Source organism: Gopherus flavomarginatus, chromosome 12 (genome assembly GCF_025201925.1).
Source record: "Gopherus flavomarginatus isolate rGopFla2 chromosome 12, rGopFla2.mat.asm, whole genome shotgun sequence".
Taxonomy (NCBI): Eukaryota; Metazoa; Chordata; order Testudines; family Testudinidae; genus Gopherus; species Gopherus flavomarginatus.
The window spans coordinates 14744433-14764012 of NC_066628.1; the positions used below are offsets into that span (position 1 = coordinate 14744433).

Sequence of the window (19580 nt, forward strand, 5' to 3'; positions counted from 1 at the left end):
AGACAGGGTGCATAGGTGCTTAACTGGGTGGTGCTGGTGCTGACCATGGGTCTTACGCATCATTTTATCCTTCCTTTTTCCACTGTGTAGTAGCAGAGCTGCCTGAGGCTCAACTGAGAGTCCTATAACACACCAACAGAGCTAAAATCACTTCTGTGGGACAGTGTGCATTGCCATAGCACCTTCCCTCACTAACTGAAGTCACTATGAGCTGTGTTAAGTGGTGGGATCACTGAAAGGGGGTCTTGGCCCTCCCACTTTTTGCCATGGGTCTGCCTCCCTCTAAGTCCCCCACAGCCAGGCTGACAGCTGGAGCCTGGCTGGGCAGCATGGGGCACCATGCTGCAGACCCTCCACCTGCCTGGGGTGGAGGTGCCAAGAACAGCCCTTGGCCCATATCCTGGCCCCCCGAACCAGGGCAGGTGGAGGGTCCACTGTGGTTCCCCACAGCTGCCCGCTCACACGGCTCTTACCCTGGCTGGGCTGCAGCTCTGAGGCCCCATCCCCCATGGGGGCCTCGCAGAGTAGGGACATGGGCCAGGGACTGCTCTCAGCACCCCCACCTTGGGCAGGTGGAGGGTCTGCAGCTCCCAGCCTGCTCCAGCTTTCAGCTTGTCTGGGGGCAGGGGTAGGGCTGGGCCATGAAGGGAGCAGGGCACCTGTGCCCCCCCAATACACTTTTGAGAAGGCTCTGCTGCCACTGGATCACAAGGCGTCCCAGAGTGCAGAGCAGCTGGTGGAGAGTGCAAAGTGCCTTCTTTCCCTTCCCCCAGTGCTGGGATGGGGGCTGAGGTCTGCAGATGCGCCTCTGAATTCTGTGTCTGCATTGACCAAGGACAACAACTGTGAGTAAGGTACGGTGAAAGGAGGGGCACATTACAGGAGCTATTAGTTGTTGGTTTTAAGAACCTAAGGAAAAGGACCCTGCCCAACATGCTCTGGGGTGGGTGTCTTGTTCATGGGTTTATGTTTATGAATCCTGCTTGTGACCCTCCTTTTTATTAAAAGTTCCTTTTCTACACACAGAGTGTGTGTTTGCGAGTGGGAAGTATTGCCTCTTAGAGGCATTCAGGAGCGCTGTGTAATTGTCCCAGGTTGCTGGGTGTGGGCTCAAGCCCACACCCACAAGATCTGTGTTGTATCTTGTATTGTTGACAAGGAACCCTTGATATTGAACCCAGCTCTTGTTGCTGCCGACTCCAACGGCAGAAAGGTCACACAAGTGGTGGGGAAAGAAAAAATCCCAGATCTGAATTCCATACCCAGATCTAGACCTGTCTTTTATTGCACCATAGTGGACACAACCCAAAACTTCGGAGCCAAATTCTGCATCTAGGGTTGGATGTGAACTCCGTGAGTGGTAAACAATTCTGTCTCTGAGTTATGGAACAAAGGTTTGATCTGAACTTCACAGCTTTATAATGGGCAGAAACAAATCTCTGGTTATGAATTCAGAAAGCTTAGACCTACTGTGGATAGAAACAAGACATCAGATCAGGACACACCTGTACATTGGAATATGAAATCCAGATCTGATTCCAAACTTTTTGAAAGTTTGAAGACAAATAGGAGAGAGATTCAGATTGGAGGCTGGACACAAAGCCAAATCCAAACCCAAGGTTCTTATCTGATATTTAGGTTGTACGTTCTGTCCAGACTTGTGTATAATTTTCGTTATAACACCACCAGCATGGACTCATGGCGAAATTCTCCTCTTGGAGCCTCTGAGAGGATGAGGATATGTCTGTGCTGATGAGTCTATGGTTTATAGCTGACTATTTTCAGTGTGTCCACAAGGTGCCAATCTTTCCATAGTTTTGCAAGAATTGCTTGGCTTGAATTATGATTAAAAAGGGTATTTGGCAAAAGAAAAAAAAGTACAGTGTCTGGTGGCAAAAATACAAAACCCCACAAATAATAATATTCCCATTGACCAACTTCTAAAGAGCATCTAGAATGCATTTTATTTTGGCACACATGCCATGAGGCTCAAATAAACATTGTTTTTCATGAAAAAATCAAAATGTTGGCTGTTTATATTTCATAGTGTTCAAAACTGGATCCATTTGTCATGTTTTTGAATGTTTTTGTAACTCTTTTATTTATCAAACACTTTTTTGAAAAAAAAATATCATTCACTGAAAAGCGTTTTAAGGGGAGGGAAAAGACCAGTTTTCCTGGGGAGGAAAAAATTCAGTTGCAAGAACTGCAATGGATTTTAGTCTGGAATGATCAAATTAATGTCAGTCATTTACTTCCCATGGGGTTCTGATATACATCTTTCCTCTGGGTCTATGATGAAATCCATGTACAAATATCTGCAGAGGATTTGAATCTATCTGTGTGCGAAGGACTGGGGAACGGTGTTGAAATAGTCATTAACAAACTCTCCAAGAACAAAGGCAAGAAACTTCACCTTGCTAGTTATCTTTACTCTGTATTCCTGGATGGATGGATGGATGGATAATCGCCTCATCCCATATGTGCCATGCAAAGACAGATAGAAAAACAGACAGACTGACAGATAATTCAACTGTCCAGACGCATCACAGAGAGGAGACATTATGGCATCTACAAAAGTCTCAGAACATCTGGCATCAGAGCACTCCTCAGTGACACTGAGACCCTGTTTCCTCACACACTGCCCTCTCCTCTGTTTCCATTCCCACCTCTTCACACTCCCCCCACCATCCCAGCCTCCCGTTCCTTCGCTTGTTCTCCCCTACTCTGTCTTCCTCTCCCCCCAGTATTTTTCTCTCCACTCCCGCTCCTCTCTCCACTTCCCTCCTTCCCCCTTGTCTGGTCTGTCCCTTGGCAGAGATTCTCAGCTGGAAGGAAAGAGATGGACCCTCTGGGGCAGAGAGATCCAGCACCCTTCCTCCCTTCCCCCACATGTCTCCCAGTTCCATCCCCATCCAGAAGGGTTGCTGATGAGTTTAACCCTCCCCTTGTTGCTCATTTCAGAAGAGCCAACTCTAACAAACATAAGAACGTCCACACTGGCTCAGACAAAAGGTCCATCTAGCCCAGTATCCTGTCTTCCAACAGTGGCCGATGCCAGGTGCCCCAGAGGGAATGAAAAGAAGCGACAATCATCAAGTGATCCATCCCGTCACTTGTTCTCAGCTTCTGGCAAACAGAGACTAGCACCATCTCTGCCCATCCTGACTAATAGCCATTGATGGGATCTATCCTCCATGAACTTATCTAGTTATTTTTTGAACTCTGTTATAGTCTTGGCCTTCACAACATCCTCTGGCAAAGAGTTCCACAGGTTGACCGTGCGTTGTGTGAAGAAATACTTCCTTTTGTTTGTTTTAAATCTGCTGCCTATTCATTTCATTGTGTCACCCCTAGTTCTTGTGTTACAAGAAAGAGTAAATAACACTTTCTTATTTACTTTCTCCACACCAGTCATGATTTTACAGAACTTTACCATATCCCCCCTTAGTCATCTCTTTTCCAAGCTAAAAAGTTCCAGTCTGATTAAAGATTTCTCTTTTTAAAATGAGATGCTCTTGTCAATCATCTGGTACAGGGTAGAACCCCCCTTTCTGCAGCCTGTTGTGAAAGGCCCCCTCCCCCCACAACCCAGTGAATCAGTCCTCTCTTAGGAGATGTTTCACTTATGTGGGAGCAATGGCTTAAATTCTCATAGAATATTTCCTAGGGCCGCCCATGCCACCCCCCACATGCTATCGAAATTCTTGGGGGTTGAAAATATTTACCAGAGCTCTGCTCTGGACAGCTCCATCTGAACTGAAGGCCTGGTGGGAGCTGAAAGTGCTATAACGGCATGAATGCAAAGCAGGGGAGCCCAGACATTGTCCCACGGAGAGAGTACATTGCACCTCACCAAGTGCCCAAAACCTCAGATGATATCACCTTTTATAGGAGCACAGGAATTGACAGACCAGGTTAGACCTGTGATCCATCTCGTCAGTTATTCTCCTCCCTCTGACAACCACCAGTTGCTTTAGGACTGCCCAGTAGATGAAACAAACATATCCTTATTAATAAGGAAAAGTATCCATAAGCAGTTATTAGTTACTTACAAGTGGGAAGCAGATTTGGAAATGGGATGGTACCACCACAGTTGCCCCCAGGATGAGTCAATTCATGACTTCCTTGATCCTTTGTTATGCCAACTATATAAACTTTCTACTACCTTTCCTTATACATATGGATTAGCCTCTAATTTTCCCATTAGCTCTCTTCCCCGATTTGTTTTGTGCTAGTTCAAACTGGTCTCTCCCAGCTTTATGCCTCCTTGTATCTTTAATTTGCTCACAGACAGGCTTACTTCTATTTTCTTGCATGTACACAATTTTACTTGGTGTCAGACCGTTAGACCATGGCAGTTAAGCCTGAATATGCTTTTGCTCCCAAGCAGAACAAGATAAGAGTAACACCCTAAAGAGCAACTATGCCCACAGAAGTTTCTCCCCGAGCTCTTCCAGTTGTATGGCTTATGCCTCAAGGAATCAGAATTTATATCCCATCATTTTTTTTCTTGTCTGATCTAACTGTGAATGGTCTCATTATCTATATAAATGTCTTATCCTTTTTACAGGTTCTTGACCTCAGTGACACCTTGTGGCACTGAGTTCCACAGGCGAGTTATGGTTTACAGGGGAGTCACATCTTACGCGGGGGTTAGGTTCTGAAGTCAGTGCGTAAGGTGAAAATCGCGTGTAGTCGAGCGCTCATTGAGCGGAATGGCGGGTGGATTCGCCTGCACTACAGGTACAGTATTTAAATTGTTATTTTTCTCTTTTTTGTTTTGTTTTGCTGAGAGCATATAGTTAAAATTGCGTAAGTTACATGGGCCTATGATGCGACTCCACTATATGTTTAAAAAATCTTCTTATTGACTTTCCATTTTTAAACTGTTTTGTCTTCCAGTTTTAGAGAATAATACCTGTCACATCTGGCACTTCTCCAGAGGGGAATCCTGACGTGGTCTACAAGCATGAGTGGATTTAGCCTCCAACCCCCTGGCATGCTAGGTGAGTATGTCATCCCTGTTTTACAGAGGGTGAAAATGAATCACAAAAAACTGAAGTGGCTTCACATTTGAATGATTTATTTTGCAGTTTAAATACACACAGCTGGTGTGTGTGTTTCTTCCTTGAAAGATGATCATTATTATTATGTATATTGCAGTAGCACCTGAGACCAGGACCTTATTTTGCAGCATACTACACAGAAGCAAAGCAACAGATTGTCCTAAATCATGAGCACACAATCTAAATAGACAGTACATTGAGTGGAATATTCTTGTTGATTTAAGCTCCCCAGCACCAAAAATCTGTTTGCCCCCTGCAATAACACAGAGATCATGTTATTATTATTATTTATTTTTATTGTGGTAGTGCCCAGAGGCCCCAGTCAGGGGCCTAGGTCCCATTGTGCTAGACTCTGTACACGCACATAACAGTCCCTGCCCTGAAGCAATTGCCATCTAAATTTAGGAAGGAGACACCACAAGTGGATACAACCAATAGATGTGGGGAGTACAAGGCAAAAGCAAGGTGACTCCGATCAGTGTGCTAAGCAGCCATTACAACATCAGACCTGCCAAGTTTAGACTTTGATAAATAAGACCAGCTGGAGAAGAAAATATAGATACATGGCCAGGTTCTAGTGTCAGTTACATGAGTTCAGTCCCATTAACTTTAGTGGATCAGAGATTCCTAAAGGCCCTATGACTTTGGAACTAAGAAAAATGATTATGAGTAAAATGGAAAGTTAGGGGGACGTAGGTGTTATGTTCATGGCATACACACAGAGAAGTTGGATCAGAACATAAATACTCTTGCTGGAAGGTTGCAATGTAACACAACTTGATTTCTTAGAATTCTGAACAATAAGGCACGCAAGAACTCTGAAACAGAGAGAGACAAAGCAGGCTGCTCCCTACAACCAGAGAGGCGCATCTCACCACATCTGGTTGTCTGCTAACTGACTCAGACAACCCAGATCACATGTTTCCCACAGAGCCCCCTAGCCAGCTGCAGGGCCAGGCAACCCCCTCACACATAAAGTGGCAGCATGCCATTTTGAACACAGTTTCCAATACTCCACATTAGGCTTGTGACATTGACACTTTGGAGCATTTTACTCCAAGCCTCATCACTCTGAGACATGATCCCTGCTTTAAAGACAACAGGAAAGCAGGTGTTTTCCTGGCAGAATGGAAATATATCTGAATCTTTAAAAAAATAATAATCTGGATTTAAAAGAAACAGAAAAAGAGGCTCATGATCCGTTCCCCTTCCCCGCACTGCAGAAGAAGAGAGACAGCAAATATAAGAGCAGAACTGATTCACTGACACTGACTGCCCCCCGCCACACCTTCCTCTCCTCCAGCTCAATTGCAGAAATCAGTGTTGCAGCAGGTATAGTCATAAATAAGGTGAGACTCGTCAGATGCCCTCACCTTGCCGCAATTTTGCACCGAGGTGCAGTTCAGCCGGTAGTAGAGAGGTAATTTCCCTGAGGAGAGAGACAGAAAAGGAGCGTGGTTAGAAAAACATACATCCGCTCAGGAACAGCTTGCTACGATCAGCTGGGAGACATTATTAACCAGTGGTGCAGGCTGGGTGTGGCATTCATTCACCCCGTGTCACTCAGGATGCTGCAAAACAGGGAGTTCAGAGGAAGGCTGACTTGATTACAGTCTATAAGCACCTACATGGGGAACAAATATTTGATAGTGGGCTCTTCCATCTAGCTGAGAAAAGTCGAAAACCGCAGCTCTCAACTTTTCCAGACTACTGTCCCCCTTTCAGGAGTCTGACTTGTCTTGCCTACCCCCAAGCTTCACTTCTCTTAAAAACGACTTGCTTACAAAATCAGACATGAAAATACAGGTGTGCCACAGCCACACTACTACTGGAAAATTGCTTTCTTTCTTATTTTTGCCATATAATTATAAAATAAAGTAGTTTGGATATAAATATTGTATTTACATTTCAGTGTATAGTACATAGAGCTGTATAAATAAGTCATGGGCTGTATGAAGTTTTAGTTTGTTCTGACTTCGCTAGTGCTTTTTATGTAGCCTGTTGTAAAACTAGCAAACATCTAGATGAGTTGATGTACCCCCTGGAAAACCTCTGCATACCCCCAGGGGTGTTGAGAACCACTGGTTTAACACCATCCAATGGCTGGAAATTGAAGCTAGATAAATTCAGCCTGGAAACAAGGCATAAATTTTTAATAGTGAGAGTAATTACCCATTGGAACAACAAGGGTATGGTGGATTCTCCATCTCTGGCAATTTTTAAATCAAATTTGGATGATTTTCTAACAGATCTGCTCTAGGAATTGTTGGGGGACAGCTCAGGCTAGATGATCACGATGATCCCTTCTGGCCTTGGAGTCTATGTTAGTGACATTGATGAGTGCAGGCAAAGCTACCTCACTGCGTGGCTTCATGGCCCCATGCATCATCTTTTTCTGATGCAAGTAGTGCCTGGTGGTACCATATGCCAAACAAGATGTTGGTGGGACTCCTACACTTAATGACTGGCAACAGGGTTAGGCCTGGGAATTTAAATGAGAATGCTCTAGAGAGGTGCATAAATGGGCAGGGACGCCCAGCTGCCAGAAGGCAACAGGTCCCCCTGGCAGTGGAACTTCCTGCAGCCCAGGGAGGGAGGAAGCAGCAGGGTGGCTGCGTGAACTCCTCCTCCCCCTACAGCTGCTGCTTCTCCTTCCCTGCTGCTGGAGTCTCATCCCTGCTGTCTGCTTTGCAGATCCCCCCCTGAGATGAGTCAGGAGCTGGCTGGAGGCAGCAGCAACACCAAGGACTCCGACAGCAGGGATGGAGAAGCAGTAGTTGGGAGGGAGTAGGGAGGGGGGAAGAGGAGGAGCTCAGCAGGCAGCCATCCACCCTGCTACTTCCTCCCTCCACGGGCTGCAGGAACACATGGAGATTTGGAGGGGTGCACCCTTTTGCCCCTACTTGTGCACACCCCTCACTGGCAAATACAACTGGGTGCTTCTGTAGCATCTCCTATTCAAAAATCTCCAAGGGATTTAGGGAGCAAAATGTTGTCCTTCTCATTTTATGCCACACAGCCAAGCCACAATTCTCCAGTGAAAAGTGACAGTTTAAAAATTGTTATTTGTGATATTGTTATACTTGTGTTGGATATTAGAGCAAGAAGGTGGGTGAGGTAATACACCAGACCCTCACTAGAACACGTGTCTATATAGCGCAAATTCGCATATAAAGCAGTTGCGGCCGTGGATCCCAAATTTAATTACTTTAATTGCAATTCATTTTAATGCAGACCCTACTATAATGCAGTCCCTGCGTTAATGCAGTACGCACATGGATCCCAAATCTTGCGTTCTAGCAAGGGTCCAGTGAATCTTTTATTGGACCAACTTCTGTTGGTGAAAGACACAAGCCAGGGCCATCCTTACCCATACGCAACGTACGCAGCTGCTCCAGCCCTTGCTCTGCCTCTTCCCCATGGCCCCTACCCTTTCCCTGCCTCTTCCCACCCTGAGGACTGCAGCAGGGGTTGGTCCTGCACTCAGCAGGCAGCAATAAGTGGACAAACCCGGCCCCAGCCCGCTCCATGCCACCGGCTCCTAACTGGGCTGCCAATGAGTGCTGGGGGACAGTTCCCCTTGCCCCTGAAACCCCAAGGCTGAGAGCCAGGGGAGCAGGGCAGAGCGGGCTGGGGTCGGATCACTCCACTTCCCGCCGCCCCACCCACAGAGCGGCAGGAAGTGAAGTGACCCAGCCTCAACCCACTCCGCTCTGCCAACTCATGCTGGGGGGTGGTTCCCCACGCCTCCCAAGCCTGCTTCTACCCTCCCATGAAGGCCTGGGGCCAACACACCCCTGGGGGTGGGGGCTGTGTAGGGCACCAAAATGGCTAGGGATGGCCCTGACACAAACTTAAAGTTTCAACAATTTCAACAACCACCATCTGTCCATCAAACTCTCTCTAGAAGTCTAATTTTACAATAGGCTACATAAAAAGCACTGGCGAAGTCAGTACAAACTCAAATTTCATACAGAAAATGACTTATTTATACTACTCTATATATTATATACTGAAATGTAAGTACAATATTTATATTCCAATTGATTTATTTAATAATTATATGGTAAAAATGTGAAAGTCAGCAATTTTTCAGTAACAGTGGCTGTGACATGTTTGTATTTTTACATCTGATTTTGTAAGGAAGTAGTTTTTAAGTGAGATGAAACTTGGGGTTACACAAGACAATTCAGACACCTGAAAGGAGTACAGTCATCTGGAAAGGTTCAGAGCCACTAGTCTAGAATGCTCCCGCACCAGCCTCACCTTCTGCAGTTAAAAATAAATATTTTGACCAGCTCTGCTACACACAGTCCCCGACAACTGTGTGTAGCAGAAAGCATAGAAAAACAAGTGACTTCTAAGTGACACAGCAAGACCCCAGGCCTGCAAAAAATACGCCCAGGGGCTCTACTTCATGCACAATTGATGTTGTTATTATTATCACACCTAGAATGCAGAATCATGAACCAGGACACCAGTGTGCCATGAGTATTTCTGTTGAGTTTGAGATTGTGCGTTGAATTTGGAGTTGTGGGCAATGCTTGAGAAGAAAGCAATTGCTGCTTTCTTTCAACTTGCTCCCTCCCCATATCCCAATCTGACTGTTGCTCCCCTGTCCATCAAGTCTGTGCTGCACAACTTTTGCTTCAGGGATAACCCCACTATAAGTACACAGCTCGATGTGGGTAGCCCTTGAAATCCATACATACCAAGAGAAGCTTTAATGTTCACACATCTCTCCCTCCATCCACATGTCGTTTCACCTGCTCCCTGGACACATCCAAAGAGGAGAAACTTGCGTTTGCAGACATTGCAGCGCAGAGCCTCCGCTACATCAGATAAACAGAAGAAAAAACTCAGGGCTTCATCTGACAATGAGTTGGGTGGAATAATGGAGCATTGGCTATTGAAGTCAATCGGTGTAGGAGCAGACCCACAGCACAAGCCCCCGTACTGCTCCAAAGAAAAACAATAGTTGGTAAATGCAGACAGAATTTCACACTTTGTCTACTAGGGGGACCCATTAAAAGTGTCACCAGTTTGTTGGTCCCTGTCATATATCTTAGGCCACGTCCACACTACAGAGTAAAATCGAAATTAATAAAATCGATTTTATAAAACAGGTTTTATAAAATCGATTTTATGCGTCCACACTAGGGCACATTACTTCGGTGGTGTGCATCCATGGTCCCAGGCTACCATCGATTTCCGGAGCAGTGCACTCTGGGTAGCTCAGTAAAAGAATGGGACCAATAACTTCGATTTCCGTTCACACTAACCCTAAATCGATATAGTAATATCGATTTTAGGGTTACTCCTCTCGTTGAGCAGGAGTACAGAAATCGATTTTAAGAGCCCTTAAAATTGATTTAAAGTGCCTTGTAGTGTGGACGGGTACAGCGTTAAATCGATTTAATGCTGTTTAAATTGATTTAAACGCTGTAGTGTGGACCAGGTCTTACACTTCCTGGAGGTTGAGCAGCTACAGCTCCCTCTCTAGATATCTTAGGAATGTATGCAGGTCCCATTACCATACTGTCTGAGTATCTCAAGTCTTCAATTCATTTATCCTCACAACCTCCTGAGGTCCCTTCCAACCCTGATATTCTATGACTCTGATATTCTATGACAACACCCATACAAGGCAAGGAAGTGCTGTTTTACCAATGGGAAACAAGCCTAGAGAGACAAGGGCCTGGTCTACACTAGTTAGGGTTGCCAATTTTGGTTGGATGTATTTCTGGAGGTTTCATCCCAGGGATATAATCTTTATTGAAAGATTAATCTTTAGGTGTCTTATTCCCATTGTTTTCAATTTCTTTCTTTGAGTGATTCCAATATCTTTGAGCAGGGATGTGAGATATCCACACCTCAGAGGAGCACTGTTAAGCTGATCAAAGTCCCTGGGTAGGCAGCAGTGAGTCAACAGAAGAATTCTCCTAGCAACGTAGCTGCCACCTCTCAAGGAGGTGGATGACCTTTGCCAATGGGAGAACTCCTCTTGTTGGCATGGGTAGTGTCTACACTGAAGCTGCCACAGTGCCAGTGTAGCATTTTAAGTGTAGACAAGCCCTATAGCTGTGTCTTCTGCTGTCTAAACTGGGGGTTCGGATGGCTTAACTACATCTCTCAGGGTTGGGGATTGTTCAATGTAGACCCGCCCTAAGACCTGGAGCCTCCAGGGCAGGGATTACATTCTGCCGGAACAGAGCTTTGCTAAATATTTTCAAGGCCTGAGCCCTGGTGCTTCCTGTGGAGCTGAAGCCCTGAGCCCTGGAATATCCCCAGGGACTAAAGCCCCATGCCCTGGAGAACCACATAAGCCCCAAACCCTGGCACACCCATGAGGCTAAAGCCCCAAGATACCTGCTCAGGGGTGCTGGAACAGGGTGGGCCAAGGGGCCTTGGCCCATCCACTTTTCACCCTGGCCCCTTGCCCCTCCTCTTCTCCCTGAAGCCCAGCCCCTACGCCAGGCCAGAAGCCAGAGCTGGGTTGGGGTAAGAACCACATGAGCAGCTGTGGGGAGCTGTGGACTGTCCATCTGCCCTGGGCAGGGAGTCCAGAGGTTTGACATATGGGCTTTGGGCTGCTCTTTGGCCCCCCCACCTCAGGCAGGTGGAGGGGTCTGGGCTCCCTGGTAGGGCTCAGGGGTAAGGGTGCAGGGCCCTGGAGTGGGCAAGGCATTGTGGACCCCCCTACAACTTTAGGAAGAATCTGTCGCCCCAACCCTGACCCATAACTGAAACCCAGAGCCCCAAATGGGATGTGTGAAAATGGGGGCTCAGGGAAATACTGTGTGAGAATTTACACCCTGCTCAAAGGTATTGGAATCAATCTATCAAAGAAAGAAAATGAAATCAATGGGAATAAGATACCTAAATACCTTTGAGGAACTGGGGCTAAGGCGTGGAGAGAACATGGAATTGAACCCAAGCCAATGGACCAGACTTTCTTTGTAAACTAAACAAACCCTTGTTCTGCAATGTCTAACAACCAGCTCACTGGAAATTCATATCTGAATTCTGTTCTAGCATCTGGATGTTGTCCTTTTAAAAATTCAATTTAATTCAGCTTTTGTCCTGGACTTACCTCCTGCAAAGCACAACAGAGTGGCCAGTCCCACAAAAAAAACCTTCATGTCAGCAGAGAAAGAGGCAAGATGAACCAGACAGCCCGAGTGTGTTTCAGCAGAACACCACCAGGGATATCTCCAGAACTGGCTGTGGTGGAGCAGAGATTCAGTCTTGCTTTCTCTGATCCTGTCAGCTTATGCAGTGCCTGCCCTATTGTAGGGTGGGAAAAGTGAGTTTGAAAATTGATCTACAGTAAAGAGTACAAATTGCCTGCTCAAGGGACCTTCTGACTTCCCCAAGAAAAAACTCAGTGGTCATCACATTTCCAAAAAGGTGGTAAAGGAAGCCCCCCAAGGAACACACACAATAGCTGGATCTGTCTGCCTTTATATTTTCTTTCATTAACAATCTTTTTGAATAGGCATGAAGCTGAGGCTCTGACCACATGAATGTAATAAACGATTCGTGGACAATTTTTGCAACAACAGCTATTTTTCCTTTGCAGCTCTATCCAAATTGCAAATCAGCTAACAAACCATGATAAAATGCTGCTGATGAATATAATCTGTGGTCACGTGTCTCACTCTGATCAGCTCCCTTTAAGAAAGATGAAGCTGAGATTCAGATTTTAAGGTGAGAAAGGATGAATCTGACCTCCAGCATAGCACAAGATGTAGAGTTTCACCCAGTGATTCCTTCACTGGAGGGATTTATTCTTGGCTTGGAAAAGGTCCAGAGTATGGCAGCAAAACTGGTCAGAGTAATATGATGAGCGATTTCAGGGACTAGAATATTTTTAGCCTGATAGAGAGAAGACCTAGAGTTAGATTGGGAGTAAATCTGTTTTTCATATTTTCCTTTTAAATAGATACTGGGAAGTTTGCTGGTATGTTTCATTTGAAAGAAAGGAAGGAAGGAAGAAAGAAAGAAAGAAAAGTGAAGTGAATACAGTCACTGGCACATAGGGCAGAAAGTACACGGATGGGTGCTCTCTTCTGGCTCGGATCCTCAGTGCTGTAAATCAGTATAGCTCCTTTGAAGTCAATGGTCCTAAATTTGTTTAGGCCAGCTAAGGCTCTGGCCCTCCTTGTTTTGTTATCCATCTTCCTGGGGCCCCTGAGTGCCCTGTCTTGAATCATCTTTACTTTTCTATTCAGTCATCTCTTATGATAAACACCCTCCTGCTCCCTTTGGCTGAGCTCCAAGCCCTGAAGCGAACACAAAAGCCACATTCAGTGCCAATAGTGGAGCTGCTGACCTCCATGCTACAAGTAGAAAACAATGTTCTCTTATGAGTTACTGGACTTGATGCAAGACAAAGGACTCACTACAACTACAGGTTTCCTCTTTCTCTGGATCTGCCAGCAAAGAAGGGATTTTGACTACCCTTGCTTCTAGTCTAAGCTTCCACTACTGGAGGGGATGATAGGACCTGCTTGCAAATGAGCTGTCACCAGGGCACATAAGACCAAAGAGAGGCGAGTGCATGAATGTGCAGAACGTTGTGGGCGCAGCTCATTTGAAAGTTTGTATTGAGCTGGGAATGATTAAACACCTTTGACCCAACACAGGACTCAATGCTACAAACGTTATATTAAAAATCCCATCCTTTACAAACTGAACTAAGCAGGCTCATAGGGAACACACTAGCTGATTTGATACTTAAGTAGCTGCCTATGAAACATCACATTCTGTATGTCAGATCCGTGTTCTGCTCTCACTGATTTTAGAGGGTGAATCTCATGCAGTTAATATTCTTTAAACAGGCTTTATGAAAGCTACAGGGGTTAGCTAAAGCCCAGCATAGGAAGAAGAAGAAAGATGATGAGCACTTTATATAGAAAAGTCAAATGCAGTTCAAATCTTATTGGGGGATCTCTTACCAGGCAATATCCAGCCAAGCAGCCTGCTGGCAAACTGAAGTCCAAGCGTCTGCCGTCTCAAGATCTCCTTCTGCCTTCTCACAAGATCCACCACAGCTCCACATACAAAAAAATTTTGTTTGAACCAATAGTCACAGGTTGTTCAGTCCCCGAGGTGGGGGTGGGGATATTGTTTCCCTGAAACAATGCTTTCCCCCACGCACTCTGCACCTGAGTAAACAGGTGCCTCACCCTCCTTTCCAGCACTGTGCTTCCTGAACACAGATAAGTTAACTCTATGTATGTCTACACTGCTGTGTAAGCCCAGGGTTAGTAGAACTCCAGTTCACAGGCATCAACTCCATGTGTGCTCCAGGGCTGGAAAATGAGCAGGTGCTTAGCACCCACTCACAGCCAAGCTGCCCCCTCTTCCCCCTCCCTCCCACATACCATGGAACAATTGTTCAGTGGTGTGCAGGAGGCGCTGGGTGGGAGCGGAGGAGCAAGAATGTGGACCAGGGATGGGACCAGCATCAAGGGGTATCAAGCAGGACAATTGCCCAAGGCCTCATGCCACAGGGGTCCCCACAAAGGTAAGTTGCTCAGGCTTTGGCTTCAGCCCCAGGCGGCAGGGCCTTGGTTTCATCCCAACACTACAAGGCTTCAGCTTTCTGCCCTGGGCCCCAGCAAGTCTAACAGTGGCCCTGCTTTGCAGTCCCCCTGAAACCTGCTCGCAGCCCCCTAGGGGGCCCTGGACCCCTGGCTGATAACCTCTGGGCTAAACCACTCGAGTGGTGATAGTCCTACAATTCCTTCTCACATTCCCCCTCTCCACTTGTTCCCAGAAGGACAGGCACAATTCAATCCTGCCCACTGGGAATTCATGGGGAAAGAATCCCTGAGTGACAGCTTACTACAGCCAAAGAACCATGGGTCATTCTCCCAGACACACAGTTGAGTGTGGACACAGTCCGCACCATTGTGGACACAGTCATTCGGGTACAGCTTTGCCATCTGACTAGGCAAAACACCAAGCACCAACCACCTGGACTAACTCTGCAGTGAAGACATACTGTATGTGAGTTGATTTATAGATCGCCCTCAAAGAAGTACTCATTTGAATGATTCTCGCTGTACAGATCCCAGTCTTCCTGCATGCCAGGGAGTCAGTCCCTACTCTGGTGCTGGGAATACACACCTGAGGAGGAGTAGGGTAGGGATATGTGGAGGCCAGGAGAATAAGCATTGTCCACCCTGAAGTACCGTTGGGGATAAAAACGGAGAGTTAACTTCCATTGAGCACTATGTGCCAGGGAACTCATCCGTGAAACAATCCATTCATGGAGACAGAGGGATGGATCAGAATCAGGATGCAGATACATGTCCTTTCTGCAGAAGACCCTGGCTTCTTTCAGATCCCCTCTACACTCTTTGGGATCTGAGAGTACAGAGCCAAGGCCCATCTGGGGCTGGGGAATCCATCATCCTCATTCCCTGACAGAATCGTCCTAGAGAACTCAATACATGGACTCTCCATGAATGTTCTGTTCTGACCCCATCAGTCCAACTCCACTCATTTGTTAGGAAGTCACAGAGACAGAATGGGAGAAGGACTAAAGACCACCAGTGTCTGCAGTTACAGTAAATTGTTAAGTATCAGAAGGGGTAGCCACGTTAGTCTGGATCTGTAAAAGCAACAGAGAGTCCTGTGGCACCTTTAAAACTAACAGATGTATTGGAGCATAAGATTCATCAGATGCATGAAGTGAGTATTCACCCATGAAAGCTTATGCTCCAATACATCTGTTAGTCTTAAAGGTGTTACAGGACTCTCTGTTGCTTTTTACAGTAAATTGTTATTGATGTAGGATATGCCGTCTGACCTTGTCCCAGTTCTGCAGGGGAAGCCAAAATAATTCAGAGGTCCCTTTTCCCCCTTTTGAGCTTATGCCCAAATAAATTTGTCAGTCTCTAAGGTGCTACAAGGACTCCTCATTGTTTTTGCTGATGCAAACTAACACAGCTACCACTCTGAAATCTTTTTCTCTATTGTGTCCTGACACTAAACACAGAGATCAGTTCAATCCTGTCTTCCAAAGAAAGGAACACCAGCCATGCAGTGTTCTGCCTTATTGAAAACCAGGGATACAATATATAAATTATATTAAAAAAAAAAACAACCTCCTAATAATGTGGTTTATACCAGAGCTTTTGTGAGCAGAGAATTTCTAATGTCCACTATCCTTTTAGGCCAGTGCATATGGATATTTAATGTTTGTTTTCATAGAATCATAGACTGTTAGGGTTGGAAGGGACCTCAGGAGGTCATCTAGTCCAACCCCCTGCTCCAAGCAGGACCAATCCCCAGATTTTCACCCCAGTTCCCTTAATGGCCCCCTCAGGGATTGAACTCATAACCCTGGGTTTAGTAGGGCAATGCTCAAACCCCTGAGCTATCCCTCCCCCAAGGTTGTATCCCCAAGGTTGTTCTGTTCTACATCTAGATCTGTGTTTTCCTTCAAGATGCAAGACCTTAAAAGTGGGGACTAGCCTGCATTAACAAATATGAGCCTAGAAGAATCCCAACCCGTGGCCCTGCGTATTTAGTTCCCAGCCAGCAGTTTCCCCTCTTCTGTTTCTTTTGAGCTAACTACAAACAGCCTCATGTCCCCTTTTCATTTCAGAACCGTCTATTGACAGATGATCACGGTTCCCATGCTTTCCTGTCTAGGCAGGGTGGGGGTAAAAGGAATCAGAAAATAATCACTGGAATTTTCTAAGCTAGCCTTTTAACATACACCATCACTTCCCCTTTTAAAATAACATTTGTTCTATAGAACAGTCAACACCTAGTACTTCTTCAAACAATGTTAACACAAGCTCTGAGCTACTAATTTCCTTACTGTCCCCTTCATATTTTTAGCAGAGTACAATGACATAAAAGAGAAACAGAAAACAAATGAAAACAATTTTCAATGTTATTAATTGAGGACACATTTTTTAATCCGTTTATTACCATCTTGTTTTACTCTCAAGCCTGTTTTTATAAATCATCACTATATGAAGTAACAAGGAGTTACAGAAATGTACAAGGAATGAATATAGTGTGGTCGGAATCTTCAGCCTGAAAAAATCTCTATGAAAATAACGAGGGCTTTGTGGAGAGTATGAGAGGGGAGTAGTTATATACAGCCCTGTACAGAGCTCGAGACAATGTAGAAAGAAATAAAGAAGCTACTGATCGCTGAAGGGAGACAATCAGGTGCTGTAGGGTTATTTTTCCCTCTCCTGTCTGGGGTAGAACAGAAGAGGAGAAAAATCGTCTCCCACTCTCATAGGATGATGGAACTGTCAATTTGTCCTCTCTTCATGTTGTATTAAACCTCAGAGACAGGAAAACGCATTTCCTGCCTAAGACCGTGGTGAGAACAGAGCATGTTTTTCAACTCAGGATGAGACAGTAACCAAAATAATGATACTGTACCTAAAGCAGAAAAAGGGACCGCCCAACGTGGGGCTCGAACCCACGACCCTGAGATTAAGAGTCTCATGCTCTACCGACTGAGCTAGCCGGGCTGCGTTTATGCTGGGTAGCTCCAGGCATAGTGATAGTGTAGAAGGAGCCCTAGGGACGTTTATGCTCTGAGGCTCTTTTTCTGACAGCAACCTTCTTCCCTGTTTTTTTTTTTACCCTGCAGCTACGAAATAGGCGATGTCACAAGCTCCAGACGCTGATGGGTGGCTCACCATGTGCTAGGCACAGCCTGCTGGATCACCCCCACCTCTCTGCTTTGCACACCACCAGCCCACTCCCGCCGTAAATAGGGCTGTGTTGGAAGCCAGCTTCGCTTTCTGCTTCTCTTCATTCACAAACCTGACACCCCCTACAAGGTACATTCCCCTCTCTAGTCAGCCCTGTAAGAACAGTAAAGAGAAGACAAATAACTTCGTTCGTTCCCAATTTTCCCTTTGGTTGCATGAACACGATCGGTCTGTTAGTGGAATAACGTCTCCAAGCAGCGGCTGCGGGGCCTTCGGGGTGCAGCAGATAAAACTCTTTGCCAAAAGGCTTTAGGAACTAAAACCATCATCCGCACTCCGCTGCCCCTTTCCGTGTCCCGCACGCCCAGGAGAATCGTCCCTCTGGCCTCTCCCCAAAGCCATTGGGCAATCCGAGGCAGCGCGGCTGGTGCTGTCCCGGGTGGGTCTTAGGGGAAATGGGCTGGTTTTGGATTCGAACTATAAGCAACGGGATAAAACTTTAATAGTGCAAGACAGCTGACAGCATTAGTTTCGTTTCACCTGTTTTTCACTGCAGAAATTAAAAGACGTGACCTCCGCTGTAAGACCATTGACCCTTTGGGCCTCTGAGAGAGTCATTATTCACTTGCTCAAGTGGTGTCGGGTCATTTAACTCCCCCCCATCATCCTTTTGAGATGCCGTTTAACGTGCACGGACCCCTTTGTTCTGTGCAGTTAGTATCATGCCCTAGAAATAGATGAACTCCTGGGAGGGGGATTTGTATTCTTCCACCAGGGGAGTGGCTGTTTTATTGATCTAACGTGGGAAAGTCACTGCCTCTCGAGAGGGGGCAGACAAGCCGGTTGCCCCCCCCATTCCACACACATTTTTCAGGGCATCAGGTCCCCCTGGGAAGAAGCTCCTCCACGAAACGTGGCCCCAGGAGTGTCACAGAAGGGGGTGCTGTTTGCCTTAGGAGGTGGCTGAGGGAAACCTGCAGGTACTTGCGCCACTCCAGCTTCTGATAAAAGTATTTCTGGGGAAGGGCCCTGGACACCCGGTGAGAAGAGAAGGGGTGTTGGGCCCTTTGGGCACTTCCTGAGCGTATGGAATTGACAAATTAGGAGCCGGGCCAGGCAAAGCTCAGAGTCCCTTTCCATGCAATCAAACTCCTGTCAGCTCTTGTGAGGTGATATCAGAACCACTCCCTTGGCTTCTAGGCCAGAATGACTGTCAGCTCCATGTGTCTTCCTGGAAGAGACTACGGGTGGGCAGAAGACAAAGGGGAGAAGGTGGCGCTGCGGTAAATGAAAGCAGAGGAGGCTTGTTCCTCCTGAGATTTGTTTGTGTTGCTCTTGTGATCCTGCTGTAGGAAGCTAAAGCTAAAGTGGAGTTTGTTTCAGTAGCCTTTGGTGGGGCTCAGGCTGGGACCCTGAGGTTCCTTCACTCCCTGTTGTTGCTTCTTCTGGGTAACGGAGAATGGACCAACTTCACGATTTAGAAACAAGGTAGCCTGTATCAGCCTAGGAAAGGTAACAACAAACCTTGCCATTGTCTCCCTGGTGGTCTAGTGGTTAGGATTCGGCGCTCTCACCGCCGCGGCCCGGGTTCGATTCCCGGTCAGGGAAGTAAGTTTTCCAACTTTCAATCATTCTTCATGAGGTTGCCAAGGTCTATGGAGGCTGTTTCAAAATTGAACCTTCCAGGTGCCTCAGAGCAGACATGAGGCCTCTTCTAACTGAAGACCTTTTATAGAAATAAAGCTGTGCAAACCACTAATTTTTTTTCTTGCTAGCTAGCCTAACCAAAATTATTATAACAACAATCTAG

At 46.2% G+C, this 19580-nt stretch overlaps 1 protein-coding gene and 2 non-coding genes across 3 annotated transcripts; 1 reads left to right on the forward strand and 2 right to left on the reverse strand.

Moving 5' to 3' along the window:
• Positions 1–5069: 5069 nt before the first annotated feature.
• Positions 5070–14114, reverse strand: LOC127032886 (lymphocyte antigen 6 complex locus protein G6c-like). Its single transcript, XM_050920478.1, has 4 exons — positions 14030–14114; positions 12163–12356; positions 9782–9901; positions 5070–6498 (listed from the first exon to the last, which is right to left on the reverse strand). The coding sequence occupies exons 2-4, from the start codon at positions 12209–12211 to the stop codon at positions 6374–6376; spliced, it is 294 nt and encodes a 97-aa protein (XP_050776435.1). The 5' UTR covers positions 12212–12356; positions 14030–14114; the 3' UTR covers positions 5070–6373.
• A 3397-nt stretch (positions 14115–17511) lies between these two features.
• On the reverse strand, positions 17512–17584 carry TRNAK-CUU (transfer RNA lysine (anticodon CUU)). Its single transcript has one exon. It is a non-coding gene; the product is annotated as a tRNA-Lys (tRNA).
• Positions 17585–19306: 1722 nt separating this feature from the next.
• Positions 19307–19378, forward strand: TRNAE-CUC (transfer RNA glutamic acid (anticodon CUC)). The gene has a single exon. It is a non-coding gene; the product is annotated as a tRNA-Glu (tRNA).
• Positions 19379–19580: the final 202 nt, after the last annotated feature.